This window comes from Melospiza melodia, chromosome 13, assembly GCF_035770615.1.
Source record: "Melospiza melodia melodia isolate bMelMel2 chromosome 13, bMelMel2.pri, whole genome shotgun sequence".
NCBI classification, from domain to species: Eukaryota; Metazoa; Chordata; class Aves; order Passeriformes; family Passerellidae; genus Melospiza; species Melospiza melodia.
In genome coordinates this window covers 19,750,641-19,774,790 of record NC_086206.1, presented here as the reverse complement: position 1 = coordinate 19,774,790, position 24,150 = coordinate 19,750,641, and the positions used below count along the sequence as shown (strand labels likewise).

Here is a 24,150-nt window from a genome sequence, read left to right as displayed (position 1 = left end):
GAAAATGTCCATGGTCTGCCTCAGATGAGAAAATGTCCTTGGTCTGCCTCTCCCCACCACCCAGAGCCTGTCCTCAGATGGTGCTGCACACCTGGCATGGGGAGGAGATGCTCTCTGTGCCTGGGCTACTCTGCAGCAACCAGTGCCCAATTCTGGCTCGGTGACATCCCCAGGGATGCCCTAAATCACCCCTTCCTTGCCAGCACTTCTGAAGGTTGTCCCAAATATTTCATCTCAGACACAACAGCCACAGGTCCATCTGTACCTCAGAATTCATCTGTCTGACAAAAGACCTAAAAAAAAAACCCCAAAAAACCAACCAAAAAAACCCCTGAACAACAAAGACTTAAAAGAACAACGACTATTTTTTATCATGACTGCCATGACACTGCTCACCTTTACCTAGACTTATTCTGCCAGGTCATCTCTAAGTGTATCACCCATGGGAAAATGACAGTCCCTGCTTGTGCTCCATCCTGGTCCAAACAGAGGATAACCTGTCCCATGTGATGGAATGTTTCCTTTAACTTGAAAAATTATAGGAAAATGAAAATGTTGCCTTTAACTTGGAAAATTATAGCAAAAAAACACCTGGGAGGACCATCAAGACATTTTCTAGTCCATCTTCTACTCAAAGCAGGATCTCATTTTAGGAGCTGCCATCCAGAACCTCCTACAGTCAATCTCTATTGGGTATTGCTCTCTTTTTTCAAACTTACAGAGCCTGCTCAGCTGGTGGAGAGGATTTTAGGCTGCTTTTGAGATTTGTTTCTGACAAACTTGTCCTCTGGCCCCTGGGTTTAGTTGATATGGGGTATTTTCTCAGCTTCCACATGTGCAAAAGACAGATGTGCAGAAACAAGCCTTGAGGCAGCTACTAAATAAAAAACTCAGATATCAGTCAAGCACTCCTCAGGACAGCTGCATGTGTTGACATCTCCCCCCCTTGGGGTCATGGTCACCCACAGCCCCCAAACCACAGGAGCCCAAACCTGACAGAATCAGCCCTTGGAGGACACCCCAAAGCTCTGCGTTTATTTTTCTCCCTCCTTCTTTCTGCTCTCATGTTCCACCTGCGCCTCCTGACTTCTCGCCCTCTATAAATATCCCTGTGTCCCTTTTGACACTAAATCCCCCTGCCATGTGCTGTGGGACACTGTGGGCAGCCCTCCCCTGGGTGAGGAGCAGCATAAGGCAGACCTTGTGTGTTGACTTAACTCCCTAACCCAATTTTAACCACCAGATACAAGGGTGGTTTCTGTTTACACTGAGGCTTCCTTACGCTGCTCTCCCCACACCCTAAAGTGGCATAAATGCCTCCTAAGTGCCTTAAAGTAGGTCCTTGGTGAAAATGAGAGCCAACCCCATGGTTTGCAAAGTGGCTTTGAAAACATTGGGGGCGCAGCCTATAAATGACTGTGGGTTTTTGGAAGGACACCCACCCCAAGGCATGCCCCTGCTATACATAGGCTCTGATGAGCTCAGCACGGGCTGAGGAGCAGCCAGCAGCAGGCAAAACAGCCAGCAACGAGATATTTGTGCCTGGAGCAGCAAGCAGAGAGAGCCTGGCTGCTGGTTGATCCCCAAGGATTCCCAGCAATGTGGGAATTTCAGATCTGCCACCCTCGCCCAGCTCCTCGTGGGTTTCTCCTTCCTTTTCCCTCTATTTTCCTTCACCCTGACAATTTTTATGCCTTCTCTGCTAAAGTAGAATCTGGACCCACCCCAGCTGGGGAAAAAATAATTAATATTTCTCCTGGCTGTGTGATCCCCCTGAGCCTTCCTTACCTGGTTTTCATACCTGTTGTACAGGAAGAGGCACAGCTCTGTTTGCCACATTGCTCTCAGTTGTGATCACACCAATTTCTGCTGGACAAGCAGAGCACAAAGCCCAGGGCTTGAGCAGGAGGAGACAAAACAAGAGACAGCATCACAGGATGGCAAGCTGACCCAAAGGATGGGTCAGGTTCAGCCCTAAATTTTATGCATTTTGCTGTTTTGCTCTCTAGGCCAACCAGGACTTAAATTTTACCACAGAATTCACAGAATCATAGAATGGATTTAGTTGGAAGGGACCTTAAATATCATCAGGTCCCAAATCACAGAGAGGGGCATTTTGTAGCATCAACAAATGAGATGTCAAGCAACTGTTGCCATTAATGGGATGCTCTAGGCAGCCTCACAATAACCAAAAGCCTGAATTCCCCTCTCTGCTTACCTTGAAGCTCTGCTTAGGAAGGTCTTCCCAAGTATTTTCAGCTAAGGAGGTATTTTTGCAGCACAGTAAGAATGGGGGAAGGAAAGCACAAAGTGAATTCAAATGGGCAGTTTGGAGATGCAGAGCATGCAGGAGCCATGAAACTTGCCTTTGATATAAATCACTGGCAGGGCAATAATGAGGTTATCTCATCAGTCCTAGGCTGGGATTTACAGGGAAATGCTGCTCAACCAGAACTGCATCAGCCCAGCCCTGGAGTAAAGCAAACATCTCTGCATTTAACATTAATCCTCTTGTATAGGTAATGAAAAACACAAATTTCATGGCCTGGTCAATCAGGACCCCATCCCATGGCCCAGCCCATATTTTTGGTCAAAACCCATCTGGTGCTCATTGTCTGGAGGATGAGTTATGAACCTCCCTGCGTTGCTCCTTTAACCAAATGGGGTTGGATTACCAGGAAAAATCTTGGTTTGATTTGTGGTGCTGTCAGCAAGGATGAGCCTGGAGAAAATTTCAAAGGGAATTGCAAAATCTGAATACTTTTCCTTTCAAAAAATGAATTCACACCAGCCTGCTCAGGTAGGGAGGAGTTCACCTCTCTTGTATTTTGCAGCACTAAATCATTAAACACCATTTCCAACCCATTAATCTAACTCAGCCCTTATGTTGCAGGGATTCAAAGACAGGCAGGGATTTTCCCTTACTCTCAGTGTGTTTCACTAAGAATACTTTTTATTTTTGATGCCTGGGTACTGGGCAGTTTATTTTTTTGTGGAACAGGGCTTGCACATCCCAATCTCATTTGGACTCTCCAGGGGACACTCCAGTCCCCAGGAATTATCCCAAATAGCTTTTCTAAACACCAACCCAACTCTGGCTGAGCATTAAAGACAAGAGAAGCATTCATTCTGGGAAGGTTTTATTTCACAAATAATTCAGAAATCAAAAGAAAATGGAAGGGTAGGGAGGAAAAGATATTTTACAATTCTGTATTTAGACCAAAAAACAAATCTAGTTTATAAACAACCACGGCCCCTTGGAAAACATGCAAAGGCACACAAAAATTTACAAGTAACTTTTATACATAGGAAGTAAAATACACCATTTTTCATAGAAAAAAAAAAAAAAAAAAAAAAGGAAAGCAACTCTATGAACTGGCCCTAAATATTTAGACTGCACAAGTGACAAACTGGAGCCTCCTCAACCAGCTGTTGGCTGGAAGTCTTAAAAATAAGGAATGACTGGAGCCAAGGCCCCACCAGCCCAGGCTCTGGGTTTCACCCTGGTTGTGTTTCCTGGAGGTTGGGCTGAGCCAGGTGTTCTGCAATCACCAAGCCATTGCTTCCAACCCCTGAATTATTGGAAAAGAACAACCAGGCAGCAGCACCAGCTTTGGCTGCACCTGGAGGCTTCAGGTGCCCCAGATCTGCAGAGCTGGGGCTGAGGAGGAGAGGGCCTGGTGAGATACAGATGTCATGATGCATCTTTAAGCTGCACTGAAATATAGCAGGCTGAGAAATGTCTTGGTATCAGAAATAAAAATCTGTCAATATTTGGCTAAAAAAAAACTGGTACTGTCCCACCTCTTCATGAATAGCTAGCACACACGATTGCGAGTCACTGACAGGTCATGACTGCCTTGGAGGACCTGATCACCCCTAATTCTGGGGGAGGTATGTTTAAATTAATAGCACCCAGGACCTCGAAAAATATTTGTGTAGTAAAGTCACAATTTCTCTTTTGTACAACAAATACAAAAATAAACAGATACAGACTTAAATTAACATCGGTTTCTAAAAATCCAAACCAGTTGGCTGAAGATAAAAATACGTGATTGTAACTTGAAGTAAGCATTTTAGGATATTTCTGTTGGAATAATAACCCTTCCCCTGTCCCCTTTCTGTCACCTAGGTACATCCCCAGCTGTTTGGGTTTTTATGTGCTCTCAGTAGTCCCCTGGGTTTTACTCCAAGAGCCCTCACAGTCCTTTCCATCACCTTCCATCCGTAATTTTCATGGATCCCACGCTAGAGCCAAGGTGTTTTATGTGCTCCTGCAGTCCCCATGAACCAGACTGCACCTCTCACTCTCCCCAGTTCCATTCCCAGCCCATTTGGCCCAGGATTCTGGGATTTGGTCCCAGATCCTTGCTGCAGTGTTGGATGGGCTGGAACAGAACCACGCTCACCCCAACGCTTCATAGTGGACAGAAATGGGGGAGCTTCTCCTCACTGCCAACATCTCAAATGCTCCCAACCAGCAGATTTTCTAGGATATGTTCCAGCTGGTTTTGACATCAATTTATTTAGTAAGAAAAGGAAATGGTTCAGTTTTCCTATCTAAAGTCAATACTGTACACCTTGGACGACAATACTACATTAACAGATGACACAAAGGGTCACTTCTCTCTATCCACCCCAAAAGTGGCTTTTCTGTGCAGTATTTTTTGAGACAGTGAAATGCAGCTCCAATTTCAGGTTTTCATCCCAAATTCAGATTTTACGGAGAAATAAATCCCAGTGGAGGGACAAACTGAGTGATAAATGTCATTTAAATGCCATTTCCTTGGTGATTTCATGGTGTTTACAGAATTAAAGAAAAACTTAATCATATAAATGCTTATGTCTGTCCAGATTAAACCAAACATGTTCTGGGCCTAAGAGCAGCTGTGAAACATCTGCCAAACAGAGGGAAATATTTTCCCATTTGTTATCCAATATTACAATTCAGTTACTGAACGGAAGGACTGCGCATTTACAAGAACTGAAGAACCACTGTTGGCTTTGTCTTCTCATGACTGATGAAGTTACTGCACGTGTGTGTATCAAAACTCACCAGATTTGTGTTTAGACCAATCAAAAAAATTCATTTCCATTCATTTCAATATGCAGTATAGAATATCCTTCTGCCTTAAACAAGCAGTTCATGCTGAGCCCTTCTCTTGGCTTTGAAATGAATTTGGGTGCACGTCAAGACAAAAATATCAAAATATATCATAACACCATAACACCTTGAATTTTGCAAAATCCACCATCCTGGATATCAAATGCTCATGGTTACATCCTTGTGTTGGCTTCACAACACAAGGATGGAAAAATTAATCTACCCCAATTTATGCTGCTTCGTTAAAGTCTCAGAACTGCACACACCACAAGGAGCTTCACAAAGGGAAAGTGAACCCGTTTCCTACAGATGCAACCATTCCTAGCAGAAATAAGATTAATTTTATCACTATTCAACTACTATAAAACAACCAGCACTGCTGTATAAACCAATACACTGCATTTAACTGAAGTTACGGCGTGGAGTATAGGATGAGATGTGCCAGCACAGGAGCCCCAATTCTCTGACTGCTCAGAGGTTGCCAAAATACCTGGGAGTGTTTGACCAGCAAACACCAAACCTGCTCTTTGGATGATCTGGTGGCCTCATTTTCTGCAGTGAGGATCTCTGCCACCGTTTTACACCCTGCTCCAGGCCCATAAAAACTTTAATTTTGGCTGCCAAGAACATCCCCAAACCCCATCGTTTGAGGTGCACAGCGGCCTCACACAGCTGCTGCACGTCACCTCAGTGGGAAAACACCACTTTTTATGCCTTTCTGCACAGAAACCATCCAACACACACAAAATCACTCTGTCAAAGCCCATCCTCTCCCTGGACAATGCCATTTTTCAATGAGTTTCTCATTTCAAAGTGCCCAGCGCCTGGACAGCCGCTCACTCCCGAGTCTGCTCATCCTCACACCCATCCCAGGAGAAGCTTCACACCCTCAAAACACCATCCAGGGCCAGGCTGAGATCCCTGAATCTGCTGCACATGGAGCCACCACCATCCTGTGTGGCAACACCTCTGCTAGAACAAAACCTAGAACAGTTCATGGTCGCTGAATGCCCCTAGAGAAACACAAAACACGAGACAAAAAAAGATACAACGCTGCACGGGTGCGATGAGATGCCAACAGCTGAGTCAGAACCTGGGGTCTTTTTTTGGGGTTTTTCTTTTTTTTTTTTTTTTCCCCCTTTTCTTTTGGAATTCCCTGAAGGAGATGGGCAAGGAGGGTACGGGCAGAGCTGATGCCGTTCAGAGGAGCTTTTGGCGTCTCTGGAGATCAACAGAGAGCTCTCCCAAAGGAACCTGCACCTTCCCTGGGGGTCTTTTTACTGCTTCACAGCAAAGATCCGGAAGGCATTCCCGTCTGAAGGGTTCTTCAAGCTGGAGACAAAGAAAAAAAGAAAAGAAAACAAACATGGAATGAAACAAGTGAACACAACACAGACCCAAACAGGCAGTTCTGAATTTCTATCTCTTTCCTACCAGGAGCAGGAGAAAGATAAAGGATGAGAAAAAAGTGGCACAAATCCATGGTTGCATCCTTTTTTTAATGTTTTCAATCCAAATCTGTAGTGCTAATGCCAAAAAAAGGAGCTGGAAGACAACAGGTTCTCTTACAGCCGTAGCTTTTATCCAAGGAACACTGTGCTCCCTTGTGCAGAGATTCAGGCATAAAGAGGAATATGTTTTCCTAAAAAAAAAAACTGCTGTCAAATAGGCTGGCAGGTTCCCAGGGCCTGTCTGGCTTGGCTCCTAGTGCTGGGATTGGGAATGGCCTGATCAGCTCATATTAAATGAGAATAAATATGGATATTCCTTTTCAACCTGCAGAGGTGTCCTCAGCTGCTTGGGGTGGATGTGTGCTTGGGGAAAGGGGGTGTTTCTATTCCCAGGTCCTACAGCACTGAAAAAACCCAGGAAAAATACAAAATTTCATATTCCCACAAGATAAACATTGCTACAAGTGTAAGGACACAGCAAATCCCGAAGGAAGACTTTTCCCATACCTGTTTGGGTGTGTTTCTTTACTCAAGGTTATTTCCAGTGTCCTAAAGGGTGAGGGTTCACCTTAATCATGGAAAAGCTGTTTCAGTGTCTGGTTGATCTCACAGCACGAGGCTGCTCCTTATTTCTGAGTGTAAATAACACTTTCCAAATGTTCATCCCCACTGTGAGAAGGTCTCTGGTTTCCCTCACCCCTCAGATCAGCACTGGCTGCTCACATTGCACTTCCCTGAGAGGGGAGGGATTTATTCTGAGCTAGAGCACAGTTTGCCATCCCAGTAAAAAGTTGTCTTTTAGTATAAAATATAAGTGAAAGCAAGACTGAGATAAAAAAAAATTCAAAGTAACAGGAGGTTTTTCACCTAAATCCAAGTTATCCACTTGGAAAATGCTGACCCTGGTAATCCATATTAAACTCCCCATATTTAACAGCTTTCCTGTCTTAGTCTGCTTTTATATCTTGAGATGCTCTAAATCATTCTGGAATATCTATTGCTAGAATAAAACCAGCAAAATTCATAGAATCTATTATGGTCTTTATAAAAGAAGAACTGCCCAGAGCAGAGTTAGCAGTGACCAAAAACCCCCTAACTGTGGGAAATTCTGTACTTGTGAAGATAGCCCTGAGAAATCAGCACCATCACACCAATATCTGAAAAAACACATAACAGGTTGAAAGTGAAGCATCAGATTAGGAAGGACTGGATGAGCTGTGGCTGGATTGTTGTGGTCATGAGGAGGTGCAGGATTTTGGGAGCACAGATTTGCAATTGGTCACTGAAACCAGCATGGTTGGCCCAAGAGAAACAACAAAAAATACCTACAAGGGTGGCAAATTCATCTTCAAAAAGTGTTTGATCATGTCTCAAGAGGTTAATTTACTTATTTCAAAGAGAATAGAGGACATGGATGAACAAATGAATCCCACACCCCAGAGCTGAGCGGAAATCCAAAATTACAAAACCCAAATCGTGACCCGGGCTGAGAACTGAAAATACCTGTGCTGACCTCCTGATGTGTTAAACACACAGCAAAACGTATTAACGTGGATTTGTGCTGTGACAGAATCTAACAAGGTTTAACTGCATTTCACAGCAGCCTGAGCACAGCTCCTGGCTGGGGAGGAACGAGCAGGACAGCACGCTCCATTTGCTTGGCTGTCACAGCTCACGGTGACACTGGGAAGTCACTTCTTCCCAAGTCAAGCTGATATCTGCTGACTCTCCCAGGCAGCTGAAATCACTGGAAAAGAAGAGGGAAGTGTAAAGCAAGGAAATCTCACCTCTCTGACTGGACACCGTTCCTTAAGGAGCCCACGTAGGTTTTCTTCTTCTCCACAGGCATCACGTCCACAAAGCCTCCTCTTTCATCTGAAATGACCCCTGCGTGCACTGCAGTTTTGCAGATACTGGAGCTCTGGAAAATATTTAATTGTTTTGATTTATGCACTGTGTGTATTTTATTTACGAAGACTTATCGATTCCATCAGCACCAAGAAAAACAGGGAGTAGACAAAGAAACAGTTATGAAATAGTTTTGTCCCTCTTTTGGACAAACTAGGGACTAGATTTTGCAGGTATTTCATAATCCATGGGTTTATGAAGAAGATCCACCATCTCCACAGAGGAGAAGCAGATTTTCCATCGTTCTGAGGTGGAGCTGCACCTGTGAGATCATCACAGAATCATGGAATGGTTTGGGTTGGAAAGGACCTTAAAACTCATTCAGTTCCACCCCTGCCATGGGCAGGGACATCTTCCACTGTCCCAGGCTGCTCCAAGCCCCATCCAACCTGGCCTTGGACACTGACAGGGATGGGGCAGCCACAGCTTCCCTGGAAAACCTGTACCAGGGCATCCCCAGCCTCACAGGGAACAATTCCTTCCCAATTTCCAGTCTAAATCCACACTTCTTCACCTTATCCAGGGCCAAGACTGAATTGAGGACAGCTTTCCATCCAGTGCCTCTTGGGACTGCACCAGAGAAACCTCTGAGCTGAAGCTACTGACAGCAAAGTTTACTCACACTGTTGATTGGAAAGTAAATGCTTCTCCTGAATCAAGGTAAATGATCACTAATTATCCCTCTTTCCACGAAAGACAGAAGGGCTGCCCCCTTTGCCTGGTGCAGTTTTTGGATGGGCATTACCCCATAAAACAGCACCAAATGTGGAGGGAGATTACACTTCTGGAAAGACCAAAGCTTCTCTGTTGCACATCCCAGATGTGCAGAGTCACAAGAGCTGGAGGAACACAAACCACCAGGAACTGATGACTAAGTCCCCAAAACATCCAGAAAAAGGGAGCAAAAGCACAGAAGGCTGAGGGACAGTGTAAACTTGGCCATCAGCTCTCGGCAGGGTTTATGTACAGCAAGCTGGAAGAACAGAAAGGACAAACCAACTCTGCACAGCAAAACTGCAGCAGGTGAAAATCCCAAGCCCAGAAATGCCCTGATTGCTAAAATCCAAGTACCACAAAAGCAGTGCCAAGTGCAACTGTTCCCGTTGTGTAAGCAGGGTGCAGCCCATGCTGCCTCCCTGCCACAGCCATATATGGCAGCCCTTGTCCCCTATATATATATTTATCACTTTGGATGGCCTATCTCTTGGCAGCCCTCAGAGTTTTGAGTGCTGGTTTGGTGTTTTGCTTCTATATATGGTCAATGGAGCAAGGGAATGCTGTGTTTGGAAGATATGCGGTGAATTTGCCCTAATATGTGGTGGGAAATCTATAAAATCTAAAATTGGCTCGTAAAATTAAACTGTCCTGGATCAATTTGCAGCACTCTCCACTGGGAGACATTCTGAGCAATGTTCTTTTCAAAGCATTCCTGTTATTTTTTTTCCAGGACTTGCTGTTCCGCTGCTCACTCAAAGCTCTGAGCAACAGATCTACCCCAAACCTCCTCTTATCACTCTGTTGGATTACGGCCCTGTGTGCTTTGATTAATTAATTGCAGAGCTTTTGGAAGATGAGATATTACAAGAATAAGATCCAGGAGTACAGCAGCATGGGCAATAAAACAGTTTTCCATGGTGAAGCCCCTTGGGATGCTCTGAGACCAATTCCTGATTAAATGAGCCCCAGAGCACACACCATAAAATGACAACACAATTTATAGTGGGTCATTAACAATAATCTCTGACTGTGAGCTTAATCACCCAGAATTTCCTCACTAGTGTTACTGGTTTAATCACTAAGTTCATCTCTCCTGGGAGCTGGCTCCCAACTCAGTTTGCTCTGGTGACAAACTCCTGCCTCTGTGCAGGCCATCCATCCATCCATCCATCCATCCATCCATCCATCCATCCATCCATCCATCCATCCATCCATCATCCATCCATCCATCCATCCATCCACCCATCATCCATCCATCATCCATCCATCCATCCATCCATCCATCATCCATCCATCCATCATCCATCCATCCATCCATCCATCATCCATCCATCCATCCATCCACCCATCATCCATCCATCCATCCATCCATCCATCCATCCATCCATCCATCATCCATCCATCCATCCATCCATCCATCCATCCATCCATCCATCCATCCATCATCCATCCATCCATCCATCCACCCATCATCCATCCATCCATCCATCCATCCATCCATCCATCCATCCATCCCTCCATCCATCCATCTCCAAGCAATCACTGCACAACTGTGGATAAATCCTTATCTCAAAAGTTGGGCAGTTGTTCTCTTTCTCTCCACAGGGTTCCTGGGCAGGGATGGGATGGGTTTCCCCTGCAGGATTATGTCACACCAGGAGCCAGGGAAATGGCAGAGTCTCATGGAAGTCAAAAGCTCTTTTCCAACCTCCATAAAGATCCAGGCTGTTCCCACAGCTCCAGGTTGGACAGGGCTTGGAGCACCTGGTCTATGGAAAATGTCCCCGCCCATGGCATGGGGTGGAACTGGATGAGCTTTGGAGTCCCTTCCAACCCAAACCATTCCATGGCACTGTGATCATCCCAAAACCAGGCCTGTCCACTTTACCATTGCTTATTTCTTGCATTTTATTCATTTACCCCAAAATTCAAGTCTCCTCTCTGTCCGTATTCCACAGCCTTACTTATTTCCCCACTAACAAATTCCCTGTACTGCTTTTTAAAGCAAAGTGCAGACTGGAAATGGGGGTACATGTTTCATTGTCTTTTAGGTAGCTTATTTAAGAAGACTCATTTAGAGCCCAGGTGCCCCAGGGCCTTGAAAGTGCCACCCTAGACATGAAGTTGGCAGCCCAAAGCCCTCCCAGAAGACCAGCACTTGTCTCATCCAGCTCACTGCCTACTTTAATAAAATTATTCCCCAGCAGTGGGCTTGGGTTAATTCCCCTGCATGGGCCTTTCTCCCTAGGAAAATCCTTTCCCCAAATTCTCCTTGCTTGGTGTGGTTATTTCTCTTCTCCACTCCCCATTCTGAGCATCCCCACCTCTCCCTTTGCAGCACCATTCAGAGCTGCCTCAAACTCTTTGTCCCACCTGCTCTGCCACCAACTTCAATTCTTTCCTGGCACCTCCACACCACCCTGCTAGCACAGCAGTCCAAAAAAAGGTTAACCAAACCCTCAAGGAAGTGGCCAAATACTTTTTTATTGCTGCTGCTTTTTGTTTTTCTCCCAAGCCCCTGTTTCTGAAACAATACCCAGGAGGGAGAGTAGGAAATGGGTTCATTAAAGGACACTAATCCTTTTGCGTCAGTGCAGTGCCAGCCTGGGATGCTGCTCCTCACCTAATTCCTTTGTAATCGCAGGCCCTGTTCAGGGCTGATCTGAGGGAGCTTTGTCCTCTGTAAAAAAGACAAAACTATTTCCCATTTCCTGCAGGTGGGAGCATGCAGGTACTGCAGGGAGGCAGCTGCTCTGTGGATTTGCCTGTGAGCTAGTCCAGGATAACCTGTTTGTGCAGCTCTGCCTTCAAAAAAATTGGTCAGGAGCAAAATTAAAAATAGTGTGGGGCTGCTTTTTGGAGGTTTTTTTTTGGAAATTGCTTTCAAAATTGCTTCTCCAAATTACTGTATGATTCCTGCAGGATGGATTTTCTCAGCAGGCTGCAAAGCTCCAGGGTGACCTGAAGCTGGGGGTCCACAATGTGCTGGCTGCTTTCCCCAGGTTTTCTAAACCAGGATCCTACAGGGCAGCCAGGGAGCTGCCATTCCTGAACACAGCCCCCAATGGAAAACAGAAAATGAGGGAAAAAAACAAAATAACCAGACACCCACAAATGGAAAAACATCGAGACCCAGTTTTTGGAGGCCTAATGGTAAGAGATTTCAAGAAAATGACTCTGCCTAGTTTTAGCATCAAGTCTCTGCTCATCCCCTTGAGCAAAGCTCAGAAAAACAAACCCATAAAACCAGCACTTTTCTTTCCACTGCTCTGAGCTCCGTCCTGGCTGCTCAGAAGATTTTCATCTCCCAGAAAGAGGAGGAAAGGAGAGAGAGAGGTCTTTTTCTGTCAGCTCTAAAGTGTGATAGGATGGAATAAAAGCCCTTTGGTGCTCATCTATAAATCCCAAAATGCTTTAAACAAGTACAGCCATTATTTCACAGCCAGAGCCCAAAGGCTTGGGGAGATTGAGGGACGTGACCAAATCTCAATGGCCGTGATTAATTCTTTAGGAAGGAGTCAGTGCTGGAGAGTAGAACAGATCACCAAACCCAACTCAAGGAGCTATGGAGTGACACATCCAAATAAATCAGCGCATGGAGACCATAAGGGCTCCCCAAGCCTGCTGACCCCATCTTTCACCCCCTTTTTCCCATCCCCACATGGAATAACCACGAGAGAGCTTGAATTTCTCCCCTGAAGCCCGGGGTGAGCCCAGCTGTGGGACAGGGCAGTCAGGATGTGCAGGGAGAGGTTTGGACTCACATCTGCATAAACGTTGGTGCCGAACACGGGCGCCCAGTACGACGGCTCGTCCTTGCAGTGGGCAGGGCAGTAAATCCTGGAAAACAACGGATTCAGATTGATTCTGCTGCACAGGAAGGCCAGCTGCATTCCCGGGAGATTTCGAGTGCCTGCATCTGGTCTGCAGGTGGCAACAGTGAATTTGATTACTCGCTCCCCTCAGATGACATTTGGTTTTTGCTGCAGAGCTGCAAACAGAGGGATTTGGACCAGCAGAAGAGGGGTTGGTCTTTTACTACCCTTTCAAGGGGGGCTACCTGTATTTTTGCACATAAATCTCTGCATGTGTTTGTGCCCCCCTGCCCTGTCACTTACCCCTGCACAGTTTCCAGAATAAACTTCTTCCACGTTTTAAGGTGGAAAGGAAAACATCCAAAAATATCCAAAACCCACCAAATGCAGCAGCAAAAAGACAACGAGTGTGCATTTGCACACTCACACATGAGAGTGTGCTGAGACAGGATTGTGCAGCCTGGCTGATATGTTACTGAAGCCATCTAAAAACATGAAGTGAATTTTCTACAGCGATGCCAAGAGCAGCAGGGTGGCAGGAGGAAACACACAATTCCCAACACCCTCCTCCAGTTCAACCAGTATGACCAGCTCTTCTCCCACCAGTCCTCAAATTCAGGGCCCTCAGCACCTCTGTTAAGCTGCCCCTCATTTAGGACAGAGGTTTTTAACCCGACAGATCTGTGTTACCTTGGGCAGTGGCTCGCTGGCTTTTTGAAGCGGCACAGCTCAGCTACCGTGGTGTAACAATCCAGAGTCTGTGCTGCCAAGATAAACGGGGAAAGGCAAATTATTGCACCCAAAAGCTCAGGCTGCTGCAGAAAACACAAGTCAGAGCCACACGATGCATTAGGTGGGACCCTCGAGCACCAAGAGAAAAGCTGCTCCAGCAGCAGGATCCCAGGATGGGGCTGACCAGCTCTGCAGCAGGAATCCTACAACCACAATACAAGGTGGACTTGAAAAGGGCACGGCTTTCAGAAGAGACAAACAGCTGATCCACAACACCTGGGTTTGCTGCAGCTCCAGATGTGGAGCCCAAATATCCTGACACCTACAGTTCTCCCTGAGAGGGGCTTGGGTGGATCTCATCACAAGGATGGTTCTGCACTGGAGGATTTTTTCAAAGGTATTCAGAAAGTGGGAATTGTTGAAAAAGCAGAGCAGTGTTTATTTGTATGCCCATCAGAAATGTGATGACTCAGTGTTAAAAACTAATTTCACATGAATTGTGTTTGTCATTACATTACTGCATTGGGACATTAGCCACCATATTTTTTTTTCAGTTTTTCTAAGAGTTGACAATTGACTGAAGCTTTAAAGATGGATGGCTCAACTTCCACCCCTTCACCATCAGCATCTGAAGTCTGGATCCCACCATGATCCATCAGCAGGAGATGCTGCTGGAATTGGCCCATTTTCACCTATTTCTCTACTTTCCTCCCAGGAAAATGAGGTGGAATTGCCCAGGGTGGGTGGGCTGTCACCCTAAGGTTCTGATCACCCCAGACCACCACTCCAGGGTCTGGCTGTGGCACAGGACCTTTTGACACAACCACTGGAAATGAAGAAGAGCCCTGAAAGGAATTATGTTTTCAAGTCCCCCATAAAACCCCACCAACAATATTTTTTTCCCCCTCAACATTTAAAACTTACTTGTGACTTTGGAAACCATGAATGCATTTGAAGGTTTACTTTTCCTGTAAAACAAGCAAACAAAAAGAAAATTATTAAAAAAAAATAAGCAGAGTAAAATTATTTGGACCACGGTGTCTACATGAGAGCAGCAATGACTGAATATTTGCTTAAACGACTGAATATTTGGGTGCATTTAAAGGTAATACCAACAGTTTTTGGTGAGGGCAGTACCTGAATGACTCCACACCGTTCCTGGTGGATTTCACAAAAGCAGGAGTCCTCCCTTTCCTGGTGATGTCCACCAGCCCTCCCTTGTTGTCCAGGATTCCATAGTGGATTGCAGCACGACATATGCTGGAGGACTGACAGGAGATAAATAGATGTGAAATGAAATAAAATAAATCCCATTCACAGAGCAACGCTGCCCAAGCGCTACGTGAAAAACAGAGGAGAAATGAAACCACCACCAGAGCACCAAGTGGAAAATAAGCTGAGTACACTCCTTTGGAATCTGGTTGTTAAATCTTCCTCTCCCAATACATATTCTTTTATTACTATTATTTTAAGCACTGCCTGGTTGAATGGTAAGATATATTTTTTTTTAAATAACAAAACCATACATTTAAATACAATTTAGAGGAAAAGCAGAGTTGGAAGCGAGCGACCAGTCTGAAATATTTCCAGTTCTCGAGAAAATATTCAAACCCAAAATATTTCTGCTGACGCCACTTGGAGGGGTTGGGTGTCTGCAATCACAGAATTTCCAGGGCACAGACACATCAAGGGTGATGCAGTCACGCACCAGCAGTTGGAACAGGGAAAGAAAACCTGATTTTACCCAAAAAAAAACCCCTTTAATCTTCCAGCTTCCTTCACCCCAAAAAGCAGTTTCGATGGGGAAATGGTGCTATGTTTTATTTTTAAATTATCTTACTAATTTAAGATCAAGCAAAATATTATTTAGTTACAGAATGTAGCAGTGTTTTTTACATAAAGTTTCTGTTCAGATGACAGGAGCGAAGAGTTCTTTGTAGGAGCTGCCTGCTGATGCTCATCCCTCACTTTCCATGGGACATTAAGGACAATTCCTGACACAATCACATCTGGAGCCACTTTGCCTCCCCTTGTTTCAACAGCAAGATGAGGAAAATACAGAAAATCTTTATTAGCACCATTTTACAGCCCCACAGCCGGAGAGCATGAAAAGCCAAATTACAGCAGAATGGCTGGCATTTCCCATTCCTGTCATTCCCACTGCCTCCCACAAATTACATCCAGCAGCTATTTAAAGGTACTTACACTTTCGTAATAAAATGTTCCAAAGATCTTTCCCTTACTGTACAAGCAGCCAGCTGGGCACAAATACCTAGTAAAGATATTTATCTTTGAGGGTGGCGAAAAAACAATTCAAGAAAAACAGACTTTGACTCTATTGCACTTTAATAGTCATTCCATTCATTTCACGTAGCTCTCCTGTTTTAAAAACAAGATTGCAAAATAGCTGCTTTTTTAAAACAGTTTCTCCACCCTCCTTGAGAGCCCGACCAATATTTAGGTTCTGTGGATTTGGTTTTTCTCCAAGTGATAAACTGTCCTGTTCTCTGCACAAACCTCAACCAGAAGTCCTGCACTGGCTGGGAGGGGACAAGCCATGAATTATTTGTCTGCCTTGGGCAGCAGTGGAATGCATGAAAAAGGCTCAAAAAATGACTCTGCTGAAATTTATTAAATTATTTTGGACACCTGAAACTGTGGGTCATCATGGCTGAGTAAAATCATCCAAATCACCTTATTGCCAGGCTTGGCTGAAGGCCTGAATTAAGAGAAATTTAGGTTGTTTTATTTTTTTTGTTGGGTTTTGGGGTTTTTCCTAAAGAGATCTACCTAGAGAGTCACAAAAATATATCGTGGAATATATCCTATATTTGCAAGAATTGAATAATATTTAGTAATAAAATATAAATATTTATTAAATATATACATTATATATTATATATTATATATTATATATTATATATTATATATTATATATTATATATTATATATTATATATTATATATTATATATTATTATCAATGTATTTTTATTTATTATAGATATTTATAGCAATAAAAAGTAAATATTTATTTACTTTTCCCCTCAGCACTCCAAGAAGAATCAACAAAACCCTACCTGTTGCACGTTGAGCCTCTGCACTTGTCTCTCATCTTGGTTTCACAGGTAATGACTTGTGCTGGGGAGGAAAAAAAAAACTCAAATAAATACATTTTTTTAAAAAAGGAAATTGCTCAGCCTGCTCTTGAGCTACAGAAATGAGCAAGCTGCACACATCTTTCCTGGAGGTCTTCGGTGCAGCAAGATAAAATCTGATTTTAGGCAGCCTGGAGCAGTTGGTGCCTCTTTAGCCCTTCACCTGAGACAGGTGTCTGTGGAATATTAGCAAGGAAAATGCAGCTGACAGCTGAAGGCTTTTGATTTGCAGCCCGAGGTCTGCACGCAGAGCTCTCATTCTCCTTTTAATTACAGACTCTCCAGATGCTGGCTGATAAACTTGAAAAGGGCCCTCTGGCTTGCCCCACCTTGTTTTCTCAATTGGTGTCTTTTAATTAACAGCGGCTGGAAAACAGCTCAGGAAGCACCAGCAGCTCCACAAACAACTTCAGAAATATTCCCCAGCAAGGAATACAGAGGAAACAAGCCATAAAGCCCAGAAAAGTTGCGAAGAAGGGTAAGTGCTGAGTGTAGAGTTTCTTAAAGGAGAAATAAAACCAGTATCTCCTAAATGTATTACTGATTGAAGGGGACTTTTGGTACATTGATATTTTATTGAGATCAGGAGGACATGGACTGTTGGAGTCAGTCAGAGGAGGCCACAGGGATGCTCCGAGAGCTTTGCTCACCCCTTCCAGCAGCTTTCTGCACAGCTGAAATGTTCTCACAGTGAATTTTCACACAGATCACCTTCCCTCCACTCAAACATCCTCCCAGTTTCTTTATCCCTGATCCTCCTCATCTCTTCCCACACCTTTTCCCACTGAGGTGCTTCAAAACCCATAGGGAAAAAGAAAAAGAAAAAGAGAGGAAGAAAAAGTGAAAGTTTGTGTCTTACTCATGTAGGATTCTGGGGTGATTTTCTTGGGCTTGATGGTTTTGCTGGGTTTGTTTTCTGGAAGGTGGAACTGCACCGGCTTCTGCTCGGCCACCTGCGGGATCTCCACCTCGTTGGTCTCGTCTGTCTCAGCAATGATGGGATCTTCATAGCGGTGATCTGGGCAGAAAAGGGGGTTCAAAATCATCACAGTGTGCTCCCACTGGTGGGCAGGTCAGGTTCATGGTCAGTGGGGATGGTTTGGTTGGACAAGGATCTGCTTTTAGGCAGCTGGGAGATCAGAAATGCCCATTGGAGGCAGCACAGGACACCCCTCCCCTGCTCCTCTGCACATGAAGCAGCATTTACAGCATCTCACAATAAAGATTTGAAGGAATCCTCGCTCGTTAATGAAAAAAGAACTGTCATTCCTTCCTCTGTTTCCCACTGAGCTCTTCCCTCTGGAGGAAAACTCAAATTTGCTGAAGGGGCTCATATTCCATCAGGGCATCCCCCTCCTTCTCTCTCTGCTGGAGCCCACCTGCACCCTGGGGTCCTCCCTCAAACCCCACAAGATAAAAAATGAGAAATGCATGGTGGCAGCAAAATTAGCTTTGGGCAAGTCTCCAGGGAATCTCTCTGTTTTCAAAGAGCTCAGCTCTCTGGGAAGCAAAACACTGAGGAGGAGAGAAATGGCCCCAGGAGATCCTGGATGCTGCTGCTGGAGGGCTCACCCTAATAACATGTTTTATCCTATTGACTTCTCTTCCAAAAACTCTCCACAGGTCAGGAAAAACCCTTCAGGATCCCCCTCCTCTCCTCCAAGGGACACGAATCGCCAGGTTCATTTTGCATCCCTGAAAAGCTGAAAACCATCCCTTAAATCCCCCACCCTGAAAGGTGGGGAGGGAGGCAAAGGCTCCACCATGGGCCCCTGAAGGTGTAGGGCAGGCAGCCGAGCTCTGCCCTCCCAGGATGCCTCTGCCAAGCCCTGGAGAACATTCCAGCAAATGTTCTTCCCCAGCAAACCCCACCAGGATGGGATCGCTCCTGCCAGTGCTCAAAACACCCTACAGCTCCCCGGCCAAACCCATGGGAGCTCAGAGCTGCTTCTCCCCACCCAAACTCTCTGTTTTCCCCAGGAAAACGTGCCGAATCCCAGCTCCAGACTTTCAGCAGCTCAGGGATTCCTGCTTTCAGTGGCTGATGATCTCCCACGCGTCCCAGCATCGGAACACTGAGGATGGCTGATTGAGAGGGGCATGAAGCCGTGGCTGGCTCCAATTAGAAGCTCCCACCTGTTTGCTCCAGCCTTGGCCCCCACCCCAGAGGTGCCCCAAGCCCCCAGCAGGTACCTTTGTAGCAGAGGTTGTTCTGGCAGCTCCCCCCATAGCTGGGGGGGCACTCGGAGCAGGGACGGCCGGTCTTGTACGGAGCTTCCCCAATCCAGTTGCCCCTGGGAGCGCGGGAGAAATGGGCACCCATCAGACACCCAGACACCCTTCCAAGCCTCCAAACCCAGAAACACCATCCTGGCCCTACAGCAAATAAATGGAGACTAAACAACCAGCCTTGTAGGAAAGACGTTCCTGCTCGTTCCATCTCTAAAATGACATTTGTTAGGGGTTTGCTTAAATCATGTGCCATATTGCTTTTATATTGCATTCCAAAATCAACACCAGGGTCTTATGTGAACAGAAATAAATCAATGGATTACTGCATTTTTCTGAAGAAACGAAACTCCCCAGAAACATCAGCCCATTGTGGCCTCCTGTCCTGCAGGTTTTAGGGGATGGGGAGGTTGAAGGAGCTGGAGTTAAGCTGTGCCTATAAACTCCTGGGTTATGCTCTTTGAGCTGTCTCCACCTATAAGGCTACATGAGGACAATGTGCACCGGTGCCAGAGAGACGAGATTAAGCAGAAACTGCAGAAATAAAATGTTTTTCCATGCAGCAGCTCTGAATGGATGACGTGTAAATCTCCCAGCCTGCTGAGGGGGCTCTGTGGGAGATGCTGTTGTCCCTCAGGAGCAGCAGGCTGGTAAATCCCCCCAAACCAGGAGCAAAATGTGCTCATCCTATGTGGGGAGAGGGGCCTAGAGAACCCACCCAGAGAGCTGCAGCCCCACATTTCTTTTTCCTTTGCATTATCCCGCTCTGTGATCCCCTGAAGTCAGGTGCTCCCCAAGCCGCTCTGTTTGCATACAGAGATTTCCCTATTTTGTTTTGAAGTTTTAAATTGCCAAGGGCTTGGAGTGGGAATGTTTCTCCTATTAGCCATTAAACCAGAAAATCTCAACTGCCATTGCCAGGTAGTAAACTCCTCCTGGATGTAGTAGGCAAAGAAATACGATTTTCATTTTGAAATTTAATCAAACCGTCGAGCCGGTGAAATCCTGACTGCTGCAGCTATTTCAGGGTTTTTTTGGCACCCACCACCACCCCATCCCTTCCCGCCCTGTGACAGCAGAGAGCAAGCCTTGCTCAGCAGCCAGCTCCATCTCCTGCTCCTCCTTTCCCTTCCCGTGGCAGGCACATCAAAGCTCCAGCCTGGCCCCAGCCTCCCATTCAGTTTTCCAGGCAACGTTCTCTCTGTAGCTTTGAACCAGCACAGCGCTGCTGTCTAAAGAGTAAAAAAAAATTTAAAGCCACAACCAGCAGTCTAGACTGCCTGAAATCTCTTCCCCAGAGCTGGTTGAGGCAGCTGCCAGTGTTGGGAGGGCTGGAGGGGGCCCAGCTGCTCTGCCTTACTTGGGGGAGTAGTTGCAGACCAGGTAGACAGCGTTCTCCCAGATCTCCCCCCACACATTCATCTGCTTGCAGACGTTCACAGCACAGCCAATCCTGTTGGTGGTGGCCCAGACTATCTGTAAGGGAAGTGTGGTTGTTGAAAATAAGCAAATCGGCTCGTTCCAGACATGGGGGGGAAGATGTGGGGAGTGTGGGTGCAGAGCCCCTGGAGCGCTTTACCTGGGTGTAATGGGTGCACATGGCACCTGAGCACCTGTCTGGGCACCAGGGGTTGCACTCGTGGGGGTATGGGAAGGTGTAATCCTTCACCTCATCGTACCAGGACTGCACATGGAAGGCTGGAGATCGGTACCTGAGGGGGGGGAAAGGCAGCTGGAGTCAGGATGCGATGGTAGAAGATTTCAAATTAAAAAACCAAAAAAAAAACACCAAAAAAACAAAAATAACCCCCCTCTCAAAAAAAAAAAAAAAAAAAAACCAAAACAAAAAAAACCAAAACAAAAACAAGGGGTTTTTAAAATGTTAAAGCTGAGGGGTTAGATGGGATATTGGGAAGGAATTGTTCCTGTGAGGGTGGGCAGATGCCCAGAGAAGCTGTGGCTGCCCCTGGATCCCTAGAAGTGCCCAATACCAGGATGGAGAGATCTTGGAGCACCCTGGGACAGTGGAAGCTGTCCCTGCCCATGGCAGGAGAGTTGGAGCTGGAAAGATCTTTGAGGTCCCTTCCAACCCAAACTGTTGTGTGCTTCTATGATTTTTTCCCTCAGATTCACAGCCTGACCTGACTCTGTATTATTTATAGGTTTGACATGATCCTCAAGTGCTGCTGACCTGAAATGCCCTCTCACTTTTCCACTCAACTACAAAATAACTTCTAGTTTGGCGGGAAGTTGTGTTTTGAAAGTAAACACAAGCTAGGCTTTGCCAAACATCTTAAACCAAAAGCCATCGTGCACCTATTTTACCAGGGGGCAATTTGCTAAATCTGGGAGTTAACTCACAGCCAATACTGCAAGAACTTAGAAAGTGAGTGCGCTTTTCCTCACCCACATCCCACCAGGAGCTGGTGTGGAGCACTTTGTGCTCTGCACTCCTATCCTGCCTTTTTCTGGCAGCAATTTTCCCCTGCACCAAGCCCCTTTATACCCTGTGTGTAATTTCTGCCTCAGATATCCCAGTCTGATGCTGTTTGTGCTGTTTGGGGGGCACAAATGGTGTTAAAACCACCTGTACAAACTCATACACACTTCACACACAATGATCTGTACCAAACCCACTGCTTTTTGATGGCTTTCAACAGCTCACACCAAGCCAGCTGCCAGAATTCCAAATGATATCATTACCCACTGGAGCTTATCCCCTCAGCCAACTTTTCATTAAAAATCGCTCATTAGAAGTATTTCAAAAACATCCATCTCATGATGTCATGAGGCAAATTCTTTCCGAGTCCTATTTTACAGGAGAGGAAATGGAGGCAATCAAGCCGTGGCCCGTTCCTGAAAAAGCTGCGATAAATCTGAATTTTCTTTCCTCTCAGGGACCTCAAAGAGAGCAAGATTGGATCTTCCTCCATTAGGAACCCATGGCCATCCTGAGCACTTGTAGGACAGCCAAGAACAGCACCATCTTTTGATTTGATTTCCAATTAATTAACCGCTCTACTTGCCAAGCATTAAAATGGGCCCAGTTTTTACGTCCGGCTAATTTCACACCAGCAAATTTCCTTTGCTTTCCACCAAGTTCTACCTGATTTACAGCAAAGATAACTGGACTTCCACCCAGGAAATGGGAGGGGGAATGCTCAGTGTTCCTGAGCAAGTACAAAATATTTGCTGTGGAAAGCAGGTTTAACCTATAGCAAGCTTAAAAACAGGGGCTTAACAATAAACAAATTTCATCTTGAGATGGAGAGGAAAATCCCTTTGGAAGCCTTCATGTCAACTTTCCTAACTGGGTTAATGACTCTAGTTTAACTACTTGTCCCAGGAATTGGAAAAAAAACAAAACCCTACAAAGTGTTTTCAGTAAAGAAAAATCAGGAGCCGGATAAATATTTATGGAAAACACAGCGAGAGAGAATTAAATTCTGAGCTGAATCCAGACACAAATTCTGAGCTGAATGCAGACATTGCTCCTGAGAGAATTCAGCCTTCAGCTGCATGATGCCAGAACCCCCTGAAACAGCAGATTTAGGAGCAAGGGTTCAGATTTCTGTACTTGTTCTCCTTAAGGAGAAGGAGGGACTTTGAGTGTGTTACAGAGGAGCTACCCCCAGATCCAGATGGATGCAGGAGCCCAAATCAGTGCTGGGAACTCTCAGTGGAAGGCGGCTGCAGGAGTTACCATGGCACCCATCCCACTGATCACAATTAATCACGATTAATCACAATTAATGACCCCCGGGTTTTCTCCCACCTCCCCAGCGCTCCACCAAGAGAAGAGCAAACATTTCCAGCAGTCTCCCTCCAAAGGAGGGCCCGTAAATCACCCTTTGCAATGGTCCTGTGGCACCCCAAGCCTCACCTGCCCCAGTGAACAGCCAGGTTCTGCCCAATGGACCTGATGAGGTCGCTGGGCCCGTGGTCCCAGATGCACTGCTGAGCCCAGGCGTGTGCTGACCTCTCCAGCTCCTCATCCCAGGTCTGCAGGGGTGGGGACAGAAAAGAGCAGGTCAGGTTTGCATCTCAAACATGCTAAATCAAGAGATTAAACCAACAGCAGTTAGTGGAGAAAGATTAAGGTACAGACCACCACCCTTATTTATGGCCTGTCCTGGTGAAGCCACCACATTTCTGTGCTAAAATCACTTTCTCAGCATGTTCCCCTGCCGTGAAAGTCCAGGGCACTGAAGGGTTGATGATTTTCCCCAGCTGATGCCATGCATCTGAGGAAATGCTTCCCTCAGTTCATCAGAAAACACACAGACCCACGTGGGAGCGCCTCAGGAACACATCCAGACCATCCACCCTGAACCACGAGATATTCTTGGCACTTGGTTTCCTCGTATATTTTTTAAAAATTGAAAATTCAAATTCAAACTTGGAGATGCCATGATCTCCAACATGACACACATTTCTGAGATCCCATGATCTCCAGTATAATACACAATTCTGGGATCCCATAATCTCCAACATGGCAGATATTTCTGGGATCCCATGATCTCCAACATGACCGTGTGACATTTCTGAGTCCTGCAGGAGTTCTGACACACACTCAGTGCTTTGATGATTTTCCAGGATGGTTTTTCATCCATTGTCCTTACTGTTGGGATATCTCCAGGCTTTCCCACCAGGTGAGAGCTCCACTACCTCCACCACCACACAGCTGGAGATCCTTGATCCAACCCCTCCATCAAGAACTGTGGGTCTGAGGCTCTCAGTCTCAGCTCCCCTTCTCCTTCCAGAATAAATGAGAGTCCACCAGTGGAATACATCAGAGGTGGCAACATCCCAGGGTTTTTTAAGCTTTTTCCACTCTCACTGAAGCAGGCATCACGTTAGAAGTGACAAGTCCCATTTCTGAGGGCAGGATGCTGGGGTGAGATCACTGCTCATCGAATATCAGAGTTGTGAGCCAAAGGAGAGCTGCAGCATAAAACAAAGGCAAACAGGAAAGCTCCTCTGCTCGTTCTGCTGCCCAGGAGAGAATTTGCTCTAAAGGCCAGGCTCTCTGGGCCCA

The 24,150-nt window shown here is 45.7% G+C and overlaps 1 protein-coding gene across 1 annotated transcript in view; it reads right to left on the bottom strand.

The window, feature by feature from the left end:
• Positions 1–3,123: 3,123 nt before the first annotated feature.
• Positions 3,124–24,150, bottom strand: part of CRISPLD2 (cysteine rich secretory protein LCCL domain containing 2) — a 29,882-nt gene continuing 8,855 nt past the window's right edge. Inside the window, exons 3-15 of the mRNA XM_063168123.1 lie at positions 22,996–23,114; positions 20,692–20,824; positions 20,473–20,588; positions 19,077–19,177; positions 17,743–17,901; positions 16,806–16,866; positions 15,933–15,999; positions 14,865–14,995; positions 14,652–14,695; positions 13,686–13,758; positions 12,945–13,020; positions 8,343–8,476; positions 3,124–6,436 (exon numbers count right to left, since the gene is read on the bottom strand). Of these exons, the coding sequence (XP_063024193.1) occupies positions 6,382–6,436; positions 8,343–8,476; positions 12,945–13,020; positions 13,686–13,758; positions 14,652–14,695; positions 14,865–14,995; positions 15,933–15,999; positions 16,806–16,866; positions 17,743–17,901; positions 19,077–19,177; positions 20,473–20,588; positions 20,692–20,824; positions 22,996–23,114 (1,269 nt within the window). The 3' untranslated portion in view covers positions 3,124–6,381. The remainder of the gene's footprint in view (positions 6,437–8,342; positions 8,477–12,944; positions 13,021–13,685; positions 13,759–14,651; positions 14,696–14,864; positions 14,996–15,932; positions 16,000–16,805; positions 16,867–17,742; positions 17,902–19,076; positions 19,178–20,472; positions 20,589–20,691; positions 20,825–22,995; positions 23,115–24,150) is intronic.